This window comes from Nicotiana tomentosiformis, chromosome 4 (genome assembly GCF_000390325.3).
Source record: "Nicotiana tomentosiformis chromosome 4, ASM39032v3, whole genome shotgun sequence".
NCBI classification, from domain to species: domain Eukaryota; kingdom Viridiplantae; phylum Streptophyta; class Magnoliopsida; order Solanales; family Solanaceae; genus Nicotiana; species Nicotiana tomentosiformis.
This window is the reverse complement of record NC_090815.1, coordinates 64,387,860-64,403,654: the sequence shown is the minus strand read 5'-3', so window position 1 is coordinate 64,403,654 and position 15,795 is coordinate 64,387,860. Positions and strand designations below refer to the sequence as shown.

The window sequence follows — 15,795 nt, the reverse complement described above, 5'->3', positions numbered from 1 at the left end:
TTGAGTACCGATCGCACTCTCCGAGGTCGGGGCGTGACACTGTTGGTGTTGGACTTTGACCGTTGTCTAAGCTCGTCACTGCTTTCCATCTAAGGTTAGGTTTGTTACTTATTGAGTGCATGGGGTCGGTTGTACTCATACTATACTTCTACACCTTGCGTGCATATTTTGGAGCTAATGTTGTTGTGTATGGCGGGAGATGGCATTGAAGATGTACCTGCGTTCCGGTGGTAGTTGCCTCTTGTTCATGGAAGCTTTAGATTTATAAAAATCTATTTATGTACATTTCAAACAGATGATGTATTTATTTCACACCATTTTTGTACACTCTAAATCTTAGAAGTTGATGATTTGTACTACCAATCCTTGGGATTTTTGTATAAAAGTATAATTATTTCATCATTTATTTTCTCAGTATAACTCCTTGAGTTAGATTATTGTTAAATTGGCTTACCTAGAGGGCTGGGTTAGGTGCCATCCAGACTAGTTGGATTTTGGGTTGTAACAAGTTGTTATTAGAGCTCTAAGCTCATAGGTTCTATGAGTCACAAGCAAGTGTCTAGTAGTGTCTTGGGGATCGGTATGATGGCGTCTATACCTATCTTCGAGAGGCTACATAGACTGTAGGATAAAATTCCCAACTTTATTTCCTTATCGTACGCCATTGATTCAGCTTGAAGCGTATCTCTTTGAATTCATTTCACTCACTCGTATGCGCATGTGAGCACTCAGTATCAGTTGTACATCGACAGCTAGTGGAATTCCATGGATGAGGTGCAAGATGTGTTTTCTGTGTTTTGGTGATGGGCTAGTCTATAGGACTTGAGGCTAGATTTGGACCGCAGCTTAGGCTCGGTGATATCCGTTGTGTGAGTATATGTTTTTGGACTTCTATGTTCGGTGGTGTTCTTACGAGTGGGACTGGTGGCTCGGTGAGTTATTGGATTGCTATATAATGAGTAGGATGTGATTGTTGTGTCACGACCCAACCCGATGGGCCGCGACCGGTGCCCGAGTCCTACATGTCGAACACCCTTAAGAATGCGTCTAAGATATAAACATGAATAACATACGTGAGGGAAACCTATCCAAAAGACATATATACATATACATATACATGCAAAATATAGTGATGTGAGCCAGCAAGGCTGCCATAGACAATTATATACCAAAACTGGAAGCCGGCAAGGCCACATACTATCCAACTATACATAGTTGTCTACAGACCTCTAACAGAATATACAACTGTACAAAGACGGGACTGGGCCCCGTCATACCCATATATGTATGCAAACATATCGTACCAAGGTCAAAAACAGCTACGGATCAAGTGGAGCACACCAACTCTCGCTGATCAAGGATCCTAAGGAGGGGGACCATCAGTTTGTCTACCTGCACCTGCGGGCATGAAACGCAGGCCTCGGGAAATAGGGCGTCAGTACAAATAATGTACTGAGTATGTAAGGCATAAAAATAAGTACATAAAAGACATAGATCAAACATGGAATAAAGAATTCCACCCGTAAGTCTAAATAGCTTTGTAAATCCTGAAACATTTATAATGTCATGCACGTGTGTATAAATGTCGTGTCCTGCATAGGTATAGGTGTACATAATATCATCAAGCCTCTGAGGGCATCCCATCATACCATCTCGGCCACTGTGGGCAAAATCATCAACATATACCAACTGATCAGGTGGTGGTGCGTATATACCGCCGTAACCTTTTCCCATATTCCATATACATATATTATACATATATATGCGTATATAACGTCATCTGGTCATGGGTCAATGTAAATGAATGCAATGCATGATAAGTACGTTAATAAAATCTTTCGGAGTGTCATAATACCATTATGCCTCTAATTAATATCATGAAATAGACTTTATCAACTTACCTATTTTCTGAGACCCATGAACAGACGATGGAATAATAAGACTTATGGGAAAACGAGAAAATACGCATCTCTAGCATTTCTACGAATAAAGTAATTTATGAAAGTTGTGCATTTGCTCGTTTCGTTTGTGTCATATAGATCATGCCAAAAAGAAATTAGGGATAGCCTTAACATACCTGAGTCGATTCTCTTGACAATCCTCTATCACACGTTAATTGCGGCAAAACACGGAACAAGTCGTATGAAAAGCTCGAAGAAATCACGTTGTTATGCAAAGAAAATCTTGGCCGAAACTTTTCCTTAGAAACTTAGCAATAACGTTGCTTTTTTTTGGGAAAATGATCTTTGTTGAAACTCTTTCCTTAAGAGATAAGAAATAACATTAGAAAGAACGTTACTTTTGCTGAAATAACATTAGAAAGAATGTAAGGAATCTTGGCTGAAACTCTTAGAAAGAACGTTGCTATGTTCCTTTCTTAAGAGATTAGAAGATAATTTTGAATTAGGAATGTTATCCTTAACTATTAGGTGGCCCCACATTTCTAGCTTATTGTCACCTAATTTCTTCAAGTGTGACACCTTTACACCTATTTCAAGAGTCATAAAATGGAGGGGGGGGGGGGTGCTGCCACGTTGGGAGAGGTAAGTCTTATCCCAAGATTATTAATTAATTATCCACTAATTTTAATTAACTTGTTAATTCCTCCATTAACCAATAATCCACGTAGTTAAGAATTATCTCAAATTACCCAAAATACTACTCACTTTTAATACACTTTATGTACCCTACTATCGTGGTCATGGTGTACCTTGTATGGCACTAGTGCATAAATATCGGGTATTATAGCTCGAACCGTATTCTATCCCATATTAACAAACTTCGACGAAACTCACTTTCTTTGATTCGTATATCCTTTAACCTTCACGGCACTTACTTATCACTTGTTATAAGTAGCATAAATGCTTATAACCTCAAGATAATCTCATCCCTGAGTCTACATCGATTAACTTACGACGAAACGTTTACGTACGAAAACACGAGATGTAACATCCTTCCCCCCTTAGAAACATTCGTCCTCAAATGTTTAACTCCCTGATATCTATATAAACTTTGGCAGAGTCGCCTTTGTAACAGTACTACAATCAATTCTTTCTGTAGAAAACTCAATAATTCAATGCCATATAGGACCGCAATTGTCACTCATGACAATGGCCTCACACGTCCAATGATAATAACTAATACAAGAATCCATACACGTACCTTAAGGCTGTGATGTCTCAGTCAGATCCTTCTCTGGAAGAGGAAATAAGTGAGGATATCTAGACTTCATATTTTCTTTGGCTTCCCAAGTCATTTCTTCCACATTATTGTTTCTCCAAAGAAATTTCACCGAAGCTACGTCTTTAGTTCTCAATATCCGAACCAGTCTATCTAGTATAGCAATGGGAGTTTCCTCATATGGTAGTTGTTCCGTGACCTGAACATCGTCAACTGACACAACTCTAGAAGTATCCTCGATACATTTACGGAGCATAGACACATGAAAGACTAGGTGAACGGATTCCAAGTCAGAAGGCAAGTCTAACTCATATGCTACCTGGCCTATCTTGCGTATGATCTTATATGGTCCAATGTACCGAGGGCTAAGTTTTCCTTTCTTTCCGAACCTCATAACGCTTTTCATTGGTGATATCTTTAGGAATACCCAATCGTCAACCGAAACTTCCAAGTCTCATCGTCGATTATTCGCATAAGACTTCTGACGGCTTTGAGCTGCTAATAGCCTTTCTTGTATAAGCTTAATCTTCTCAATTGCCTGTTGTACCAATTCTGGTCTTACTAACTTAGTTTCTTCAACATCGAACCATCCTATAGGCAACCTACTCTTCCGTCCGTAAAGAGCTTCGTATGGAGCCATTTGAATACTGGAATGATAGCTATTATTATACGCGAACTCAATAAGCAGCAGATGATCATCCCAGCTACCCTTGAAGTCTATCACACAAGCCCGTAATATATCCTAAAGTTTCTAAATAGTACGCTCAGCCTGACCGTCTGTCTGGGGATGAAATGATGTACTAAGACTTACCTGAGTCCCCAATCCGTTTTGGAAGGACCTCCAGAAGTTAGCTATAAATTGAGCTCCTCTATCCGAGATAATAGATACAGGGACACCATGCAGTCATACTATCTCCTTAATATAAAGCCTTGCATAATCCTCTGCGGAATATGTAGTCCTAATGGGCAGAACATGGGCTGATTTTGTAAGCTTATTAACAATCACCCATATAGAATCGAACTTAAGCTAGGTACGAGGTAGGCCTATAATGAAATCTATATTGATTACTTCCCACTTCCAAGTCGGAATCTCTATAGCCTGCAATAATCCACCGGGTTTTTGATGCTCAATCTTGACATGCCGACAGTTAGGGCACTGAGCAACAAACTCCGCTATATTCCTTTTCATTCCATCCCACCAATATACTTTCCTGATATCATGATACATTTTGGTTGCTCCTGGATGGATAGAATAATGAGAATAGTGAGTTTCTCCGATAACCTGCCAACGCAGCCTTGCAACATTAGGGACACATAATCGTCCTCGATATCTGAGGACCCCTTCTTCTGTAATCTCAAACGGTGTCTTCTCCTTCTGAGGGGTGGTATCCCTATAATGAACTATCACAGGATTCTCGTACTGGTGTTTCTTCACTTCAGTTACTAACGAGGATGTTGCCGTATCCTAAATAGTAATTCCAATATCACCTCAGTCCAGTAACCGAACTCCAAGACTAGCTAGCTGATAAAGCTCATGGGCTATTCCCCTCTTCTCTGGCTTTTAATATGACAGGCTACCCATAGATCTACGGCTGAGGGCGTCGGCTACCACGTTTGCCTTCCCTGGATGGTATAAAATATCAACGTCATAATCTTTAAGTAGCTCCAACCATCTTCTTTGACATAAATTCCATTCCTTTTGCTTGAAGATATACTGGAGGCTCTTATGATCCATATAGATATCAACATGAATGCCATACAAGTAGTGCCTCCACATCTTTAGTGCATGAATCATGGGTCGGGTAATTCTTCTCGTGCTTTCTTAGTTGTTTAGAAGCAAAAGCTACAACCTTACCATGCTTCATCAGTACACAACCCAATCCAACGCTCGAGGCATCACAGTAGATAACATAACCATCGGTCTCTTCTGGCAGTGTTAGAACCGGTGCTGAAGTTAATCTGTCCTTCAATGCTTGAAAACTCCGTTCGTAAGCATTAGTCCATTGAAACTTTGCTCCCTTATGAGTCAACTTTGTCAAAGGTGTCAAAAAGGAATAAAATCCCTTTAAAAATCTCCTGTAATAACCTGCCAAACCGAGAAAGCTACGAACCTCCGTCGGTGTCGAGGGTTTAGGCCAAGTTTTTACTGCCTAAATCTTTTGTGTATCAACCCGGATACCTTCACCCGAAATGATTTGCCCAAGGAAAGGTACAGAGTTCAACCAGAATTCACATTTAGAAAATTTTGCATACAACTTCCCTTTTTGTAGAACTCTGAGCACAGTACACAAATGATCTGCGTGCTTAGCCTTTGAACGAGAATACACCAATATATTGTCAATAAACACAATTACGAACAGATCTAAAAAGGGTCTAAACATATGGTTCATCAAATCCATGAATAATGCTGGGGCATTGGTCAAACCGAACGACATAACACGAAACTCAAAGTGCCCGTAATTAGTCCTGAATGCTTTCTTCGGAATATCTTTCTCCTTAACCCTTAACTGATGTTACCCGGACCTCAAGTCTATCTTTGAGAAACTCTTGGCACCTTGCAACTTATCAAATAAATCATCAATCCTCTAGAGCGGGTACTTATTTTTGATCGTCACCTTATTCAATTGTCTATAATCAATACACATCTGTAAGGAACCATTTTTCTTCCTCACAAATAACACAAGTGCTCCCCACAGTGATGTACTAGGTCTGATAAAGCCTTTTTCAAGAAAGTCCTTTAGTTGTTCCTTCAACTCTTTCAGCTCTGCGGGGGCCATCTATAGGATGAGTATCTAGTAGTAGGTCAATAGCAAACTCAATTTCTCGCTCTGGCGGAAGACCCGAAAGCTCATCGGGAAACTCCTTAACCATAAGGATAGATTGAATGGTTGGTGACTCTACTTTCACATCATGAACCCGAACTAAGTGATAAATATAGTCTTTTCTGATCATCTTCCTTGCCTTGATATAGGAAATAAATTTACCTCTCGGGGTTGCCGTATTACCTTTTCATTCCAAAACAGGCTCCCCTGGAAATTGGAATCGGACAATCTTTGATCCATAATCAATGTTGGTATGACAAGAATCCAACCAATCCATACCCATAATAGCATCAAATTCTACCATATCTAACTCGATTAGGTCCGCTACTGTAGATCGACCATGAACTACTATTATACAATCTCTATATACTCGCATAGCTATCACTGAGTCCCCAACATGTGTAGACACCTCAAAAGGTTTAACCAATTCAGGTTTTATTCCAAACTTAATAGCAACCAATAGAGTAACATATGATAAGGTGGAACCTGGGTCAATCGGTGCATATACATCATATGAGGAGACTGATAATATACCTGTAATAACATTAGGCGATGACTCCTGATCCTGTCATCTTGCCAACGCATAAATGCGGTTTTGAGGGCCGCTCAAGCTAGATACTCCGCCTATGCCTTTACCACGACTCATTGGTGCTTGTGAACCTTGCCCGGGGGGCGTACTGATGATGATGAACCAGCTACAGATCCCGCTGGCTGAGCTATGCTTGCATCACCTCTCGCCGGACAATCCCTTATAACGTGGCCCGGATAACCATATGTATAACAAACACCCAACCCCATATGACACTGCCTGGCATGCTACTTACCACACTAAGCACATCGTGGCAAGGGCGGCCTCATCGGACTTGACTCACCCCTATACTGAGAATCTGAGGCCCTGGAATACTGCCCAGGCCCTGAATATGTGGAATGATCAAATCTCTTCCGCCAAACTGAGGGGGCGTGCTAGCTGATGGCTGGGTTGGATACCTTGGGTATTGCTATCTTTGACCACCTCAAAACTCACCAAAAGAACCCGAAGACCTCACTCTCTTAATCTGCACCCTATCATGCTCATGATCGGCCCTCTGCTTCTGCTTACGCTCCTCTACACCCTGAGCGTATGCCTAAATACGAGAAATATCCATGTCTGCCTAAAGTGAGACTGTCATACAATCGTTAATCAAGTGCGGCTCTAACCCCATCACGAACCGGTGAACCCGATCCTCCATCTTAGATGAAATAGTGGGAGCATACCTAGCCAATAAATCAAACTGATGATTGTACTCCCGAACACTCATGTCACCCTGCCGAAGGGTCAAGAACCTATCAATTCTAGCCCGTCTAAGCTCTGGTGGCAGATAATGATGAAGAAAAGCTTCTGTAAACTCCTGCCATACCGCTGGAGGGGCATTCTCACCTTTGTACAATTCCCAAGACTCGTACCAATTAACTGCAACGTCTTGGACTCTATAGGAAGCTAGCTTAACTGAGTCAGTCGCAATGGCCTTCATTACCCTTAAAGTCCTCTGCATTCTATCGATAAATACCTGAGGGTCCTCATTTGGATCTGCTCCCGTAAATACCAGAGGGTCCAAATTAATGAAATCACAAACCCTCGCACTGACAAACCTATCTGCATGAACAATACCTACTTCCTGACGCCGAGCCTATGCGGCTACTAATCGAGTTAACACCTGAATAACATCTCTCATCTCCTGACCTGGTGCATTAGGCTGAGGGGCTGAACGTACAGGGGCAGGTGCTGGAGCTGGTGCCCCTCGGAGCTCTTCCGGAGAGGGCGGGGTATGTGAAGTCTGAGATAGAATCTTACTATGAGACTCTCCCCAAACCCTGGTAACTCGTGGCGCTCAACTAGTAGTCTCACCAGCCACGAACTTTCCCTTTTGGCCGGGTGTAGTCTTTGGAGGCATCGATGGAAACGTAACATATCATTAGGAACATGAATTCTTATATCGCATGATCAAAGATAAGAAGATAGAATAACATCCTATATGTCATGTAGCCTCCCATCTATAAGTGTGGTGCACATCACACCCATAAACAAGACTCTACTAGACATGGTCTGTAGACAACCCTAGGACAGAACTACTCTGATACCACTTTTGTCACGACCCATCCCATGGGCCGCGACAGGTGCCCAAGTCCAACATGTCGAACACCCTTAAGCATGCGTCTAAGATATAAACATGAATAACATACATGAGGGAAACCTGTCCAAAAGACATATATATATACATGGGAAATACAGTGGGGTGAGCCGACAAGGCTACCATAGACAACTATATACCAAAACTGGAAGCCGATAAGGCCACATACTATCCAACTATACATAAACTGTCTACAGACCTCTAACATAATATACAACTGTACAAGGATGGGACTGGGACCCGTCATACCTATATATGTATGCAAACATATCGTACCAAGGTCAAAACCAGCTCCGTATCAAGTGGAGCACACCAACTCTCGCTGATCAAGGATCCTAAGGAGAGGGACCGTCAGCTTGTCTACCTGCACCTGCGGGCATGAAACGCAGTCCCCGGGAAATAGGGCATCAGTTCGAATAATGTACTAAGTATGTAAGGCATAAAAATCAGTACATAAATGACATAGATGAAACATGGAATAAAGAATTCCACCTGTAAGTCTAAATAACTTTGTAAATCCTAAAATATTTATAATATCATGCACGTGCGTATAAATGTCATGTCATGCATAGGTATAGGTGTACATAATATCATCAATCCTCTGAGGGCATCTTATTATATCATCTCGGCCACTGTGGGCAAAATCATCAACATATACCAACTGATCAAGTGGTGGTACGTATATAATGCCGTAACCTTTTCACATATTCCATATACATATATTTTACATATATACGCATATATAACGCCATCTGGTCATGAGTCAATGTAAATGAATGCAATGCATGATAAGTACGTCAATAAAATCTTTCGGAGTATCATAAGACCATTATTCCTATGATTAATATCATGAAATAGACTTTATCAACCTACGTATTTTCTGAGACCCATGAACAGACGATGGAATAATAAGACTTATGGGAAAACAAGAATATACGCATCTCTAGCATTTCTATGAATAGAGTAATTTATGGAAGTTGCGCATTTGCTCGTTTCGTTTGTGTCGTATAGATCATGCTAAAAAGAAAGAACGGATAGCCTGAATATATACCAAAGTCGATTATCTTGACAATCCTCTATCATACGTTAATTGCGGAAAAACATGGAACAATTCGTATGAAAAGCTCGAAGCAATCACGTTGCCATGCAAAGAAAATCTTGGCTGAAACTTTTAGAAAGAACGTTACTTTTGCTGAAATAACATTAGAAAGAATGTAAGGAATCTTGGCTGAAACTCTTAGAAAGAACGTTACTATGTTCCTTTCTTAAGAGATTAGAAGATAAATTTGAATTAGGAATGTTATCCTTAACTATTAGGTGGGCCCCACATTTCTAGCTTAGTGTCACCTAATTTCTTCAAGTGTGACACCTTTACACCTCTTTCAAGAGTCATAAAATAAAAAGGGGGTGCTGCCACGTTGGGGAGGGGTAGGTCTTATTCCAAGATTGTTAATTAATTATCCATTAATTTTAATAAACTTGTTAATTCCCCCATTAACCAATAATCCACGTAGTTAAAAATTATCTCAAATTACCCAAAATACTACTCACTTTTAATACACTTTATGTACCCTACTATCGTGGTCAATGGGTACCTTGTATGGCACTAGTCCATAAATACCGGGTATTATAGCTCGGACCGTATTTTATCTCATATTAACAAACTTTGACGAAACTCACTTTCTTTGATTCGTTCACCCTTTAACCTTCACGGCACTTACTTATCGCTTGTTATAAGTAGCATAAATGCTTATAACCTCAAGATAATCTCATCCCCGAGTATACGTCGATTAACTTACGACGAAACTTTTACGTACGAAAACACAAGATGTAACATGTGGGATGTATTCAGATGGTTTGAATGTGACGAGAATAGTTTGCTTGAGATGTGAAAGGGACTATTGGATGCTCGATTTCTGTGAAAGAGTTATACAGTCTTGAGTTATGAAGGTTTTTGAGATATTCTTTCGTGTTATTTCATTTGTAGAACGAAGTATATTTTCATGTATTGTTGATGAGTTCAGACTCAGGAAGATTAAGTGATTGTATAGTAGTTGTGGCTGTGGAAAGTTATAGAGAGATGCCAATTTGAGGCTAAGCAGGTGGGTTATCTTCTGTGGGGTTATCTACGGATGTGTGATCCTTATGATGTTGTGTGGAGGATTATTTTTCTACCACTAGGTTATATATGTTGCGATGTGAGTTTGGATTGGTTGAGAAAGTTGACCTGACTGTCACGAGGATGCATGCGGGCTTAGCGGATGGTTTGAAGTATTTTATGGGTTTTGTTGCAGGAGCTTGTAAGGAATTTAGTTGAATCTCACTACGGGATCAGGGCAGTAATAGAGTATGGCCAGTGTGAGTTATTAGATGTTTTATTCTATGGCTTTGAGCCAAGTAGGGGAGTATACCATCGGCGATTAGATTGCATAGTTACGTATTGTATTGGTTTCAGTCTGAAGCATACTTGTGGATCGGTTATGACTTACAGAGGTTGGTTTTAAGGATGATGTGAGTAAGGAGTTACTGGATACATGATGTATTACACCTTATGGATATATGAGAGTCTTGGAAATGGTCTAGGGTTGTTGTTCTTGCTGGATGTAATGTACCAAGGAAAGGATTCACTCGGTTGCTTAGAGGAGTGGATTACTTCTTTGGGTGTTTTCGTGCTAATGGGGCACATGTCATTTGGCCCTTTTGGTCGGTGCGACTAAGATTTGAGCAGAGTGGATGACTCTCGAGAAGGTTCTAATGGAATCAAGATTTATATGTGGCAATTGAGAATTTTTCGGACTTGTATATGGATAGAATCTAAGATTTGCATCGGATGGTGTCGGGACTTGCGGTATTTCTATGTCATTATGGATTCTACATTTCAGTATCAGGAAGGTGAAGGAAACAACTTTAGATTCACAGAAGGTCTCTTCAGAGTGGGTGTCTCGGTTGTGGTACTTTTGGGGTGCTTAAGATGGAATACAATGACTTATGAGCCTTAGGGCAGTGTGGTTTTATGATAGGATCTCTTGTGGTGAACTTTGGGTAAGGATCGTGGTGTTTTGGCTAGGAGAAGTGTCAACTTGAGGGTAATTCAGAAGGAACTCAGTGAAATAGGACAACTTGGTAGTAGGTTGGATCAACATGGTAATGGATAGATTCTTTGGGTACTTATGATTTGGTGAGTCTCTACAGGTGTTTTGTGGCAATAATCTTGGGTTTGGCGACCTGCGTGGCTTGGTTGAGTTAGAGAGATTCAATTCTGATGGCTTGGTTATGTGAAAATGGGTTTCTAAGAGTTCTCGATGGTCTCTACCACGGTTTGAGATGGATATTTCCTACCGGTGTGAGCTGCTTGTGACCCAGGGTCGATAATGTGGTTCCCGTGTTTTTATATGATGGTATGGTAAGAGGCGGTGCATGGTTTGAGATTAGGATTTGCATGTGCAAGGTGACGGTTCAGTTTTGAAGGGAAGGTCATGAATTGTTTGATAACATGGACGATATCAGATGACAAAATGAATGCTATTACTACTTGGTATTGCCTAAGAAGGTTGCGCATTTCAGAAGGCGCACTGTGTTTTGACTTATGGTGTCACGCCCTGACCTTGGGGAGCCTGACTGGCGCTCAACCGAGATAACCCGGTCGGGCAAGCCTATACAATGCCTTTTACCCAAACTCACCTGTGAATAAAGAGAGGATATATTTCATTAATTAGACAATGAGAAGGTTACATGAACAAACCAAATTGCATTACCATTAGAACCTCATTCATGATTTCCCAAAATATTTACACTATAGATTCATAGTTTAGAAGTGGAAATATTTGATATAAATAAAACATTTATAATTTGACTTCCCAAAACAAAGATACCACCCGTGCTATGTCAACGGAGCCTCTAATATATACAAACGGGTAGCATGATGGTGCTGGCAACAAGGCTACAGTTATACCTCAAAATAATATACGTAGAGAACAGGAGATACAAGACACCAAAATGAAGTGGGGCTCACCAAGTCAGCTGAGGAGAGGGTGTACTGCTATCACTGGTCAATACTGCCTGCTGTGGAACCACCTACATCCATTAAAGATGCAGCGCCCTTGGCAAAGGGGACGTTAGTACATATGGAATAGTACTAGTATATAAAACTAAATACCCTCACAATAGAACGAGTAAGATTAAAACAATGAGAAGGAAACTTGAAACCAATGAGAGCCTCAACCAACATCAAGGTGTCAAGTTAGGGGAAAGATAAATTTCATGTAAGTTTCAATATTTTTAAGTTGGGAGATCTTTAGTACCGATATACCACCGTGCTTTTAGCACGGAGTCCAATCTCAGCCCGATCAGCTAAGCCATCTCACCCCGAGACATCCAATCACAACACCACCATGTGCGCGACATGTTGTTCGATCTCGGCCCGACCGAGAAAGCCATCTCACCACAATGCCGTGTGGGTCAACATCATATCACATCTAGATATCAATAATCTCATCCCATTTAAGGGGAAATATCTCAACACATCAATCTCATCCCATATAAGGGGAACCAATCTCATCACATCAATACGGGGATTTACCCCTCAATCACTCCTACACTCAATGATACTCCAAAAGCATTTATTATTTAAAGGATTTACAACCCATTTCATAATCTTTCACACATTTATCCATTTCATTGGCACTAGTGGCCACTATTGTAATATCATTCTTGGCACGTCGGCCGTATTTCATATTTCATACTCACCTCTATAACATTCAAGCATCACCATATATTATCATCAATAAGAGAATTTCAAATCTAGACTTTAAGTACACCTATGAGCAAACAAGAGTCTTAAGCACATTGAGTTTCTCTTCCACAATTAGGCATGCTAACTTGCAATTGAAACATGATTTTAAAGTCACAACACCCTTGGTACATTGATCAAACTACATTACATTCTCGGAGGGAATCGTGATGTGGTAGGAACATTTGGAACACATTTGGACTACATTTATCTTTTAACACAACACTTATTTTAGAATAATCAAATCCATTAGGAAGGGTTCAGAACATGAGAAATAAGAAATTGATCAAATCATAATTGCAACTTATGATGACATCATGGAAATCGATTCTACAAGAGTTTAGCCAACATACCTTTCTTGAGATTCCTTAAATCACTACAATGTTTCGAAAATCCCGGCGACTTCAATCTATTAGAAATATGACAAATTTGAACTATAATTAGGAAGATATTTGAGGTTTCAGCTTATTTGAGTATTTTATCAAGTACTAGGTGTGCATTAAGGTTTCAAGGTCCTCCTATGGTGGATTCCTTTACCCCATAATCAATCCCCACTTCGATAGGCCACCCACAAATACTCCACAACCTCCCTACCACTTTTACTAGTACATGCATGCATGAATAACAACTCTTATTCTCAAAACCTTCTTCCTCATTACCCAAATTTCGAAATTGAAGGCTAGGGCTAGAATCTTACCTCTTGGATGAAGACCTTGTGAGTTATCCTTGGGAATATTTCCAGACTTGAGGAAATATTTATGAACAAATAGCTTAGGAATTCTTCTCACTCTAGTCCACTTTCCTCTCTCTAAAATATCAGTTTGAACCTTCTAAAATGACCCATAAGGTTGTTTTATAAAAATGGGGTCGAATTTTAAAACCATAAAGTGGTCCGTCTGAATTGAACTTTCTGGTCGCAGAGTGCACCGCAGAACAGGTCTCCGGCCCGTAAAATGGACTGCAGATACGGTCCCAAAAATAGGGCTGGTCTGGTCCAGTCTACGGCCTGCATATCAATTGTGCGGCAGCAGAATGGATCACTAAATCTCCCTCCAAAAATCTTCACGCTGGTTCTGCGTAGGATGTGGGGCCCATAAAACAATTATGAGGTCGCATAGTTGACCGCATAATAACCTCCAAAATTGGCCATTTTCTTTGCTTCACTCTGCGGCGGATCTGTGGTTCGCAGATCAGTTCTGCGGTCGCATAATGGACCATAGAAACGTCCTGTTCTGCAATAATTTTTCTTCAACTCTGCAACGCTTTGTTCAATCCAAATAGTTCGTACCCGATGCGGTTCTATTTGGACCTTGTAGAGGAATTTGAGCGAGATGGTTATTGGATTGTTGAATTGTTGATTGCGCCTTGATTATGGTCTTTTCGGACTGTGGTATATAGCCTACCTCGGCACCATAAAACTCCGGGTTTTAGGTGAAATTTTATGGGGCCTTACATCCTCCCCCGCTTAGGATCATTCGTCCTCGAATGAGAGTCGAAATCCTCTATTAGCATCCAATGTGGCCCAACTGACAATTCACATACCAGCAACTCCAAATTTGACTAACTCCCTAAATTTCCAAAATTTTTACTAGAGTCTCCCCTGTAATTGGGCTTATCCACCTAATAGAGAATACCAAAACCAGTCCTAACAACATAACCATAACACAACGATGTTAAACAATATGGAAACGACACCGGTGATAATGCCATAAACATTACATTACCAAAAAGGAGTATCCTTAACATAAGTTGTACAAGGGAAACATAATTTGTAGAAATTTAGCGTTTAACATTTTCATGGACACAACTACATAGCTATTCATACAAATGAGGATACTTCTTCTTCATCTCTTCCTCGTCTTCCCAGATGGCCTCTTTGACCAGTTGGTTTCGCCATAGCACTTTCACGGAGGTAATCTCTTTGTTTCTCAGCTTTCAGACTTGCTTATCAAGAATGGAAACTGGAATCTCTTCATAAGTCAATTCCTTATTAATCTCTATAGTCTCAACCGGAACAATAAGCGACGGATCTCCCACCACCTTCTTCAACATGGATACATAAAGCACTGGTGCACTAAGGACATCTCTGGAGGTAGTTCTAGCCTGTAAGCCACCTGACCAATCCTCTGAATGATTTTGTATGGTCTGACATACCTTGGAGTCAATTTTCCTTTCTTACCAAACCGCATTACACCCTTCATGGGGGAAACCTTCAAGAATACCCAATCATCCCCTTGGAACTCCAAATCCCTACGACATACATCCGAATAGGACTTCTAACGACTCTGTGCAATTTTCAATCGTTCTATAATCATCTTAACCTTCTCCATAGCCTGATGCAAGAGGTCTGTCCCTATCAACTCCGCTTCCCCAATCTCGAACCACCCAATAAGAGATCTACATCTCCTACCATATAGAGCCTCGAACGGTGCCATTTGAATACTTACATGATAACTATTGTTGTAGGCAAATTCGATGAGTGGCAGATGATCATCCCAGCTACCCTTGATGTCAAGAACACAAGCGCGCAACATATCCTCAAGAGTAAAAATGGTCCGCTTTACTTGCCCGTCGGTATGTGGATGGAAAGATGTACTAAGATTCACCTGGGTGCCCAACCCTTGCTGAAATTTCTTCCAAAAATTAGCTGTGAACTGCGCTCCTCGATCGGAGATAATAGAAACTGGAGTACCATGCAACCTAACTATTTCCTTGACATAAAACTAAGCATAATGTTCTGCTGTTCGGTAGCCTTAACAGGTAAGAAGTGTGTTGATTTTGTGAGTCGATCCACAATCACCCAAATCAAGTCGAACTTGCGAGGAGTACGAGGTAG

At 40.7% G+C, this 15,795-nt stretch overlaps 1 protein-coding gene across 1 annotated transcript; it reads right to left on the bottom strand.

Moving 5' to 3' along the window:
• Positions 1-3,634: 3,634 nt before the first annotated feature.
• On the bottom strand, positions 3,635-7,534 carry LOC138909822 (uncharacterized). Its single transcript, XM_070201039.1, has 6 exons — positions 7,220-7,534; positions 7,027-7,126; positions 6,202-6,488; positions 4,941-5,198; positions 4,250-4,645; positions 3,635-3,718 (listed from the first exon to the last, which is right to left on the bottom strand). The coding sequence occupies exons 1-6, from the start codon at positions 7,532-7,534 to the stop codon at positions 3,635-3,637; spliced, it is 1,440 nt and encodes a 479-aa protein (XP_070057140.1).
• Positions 7,535-15,795: the final 8,261 nt, after the last annotated feature.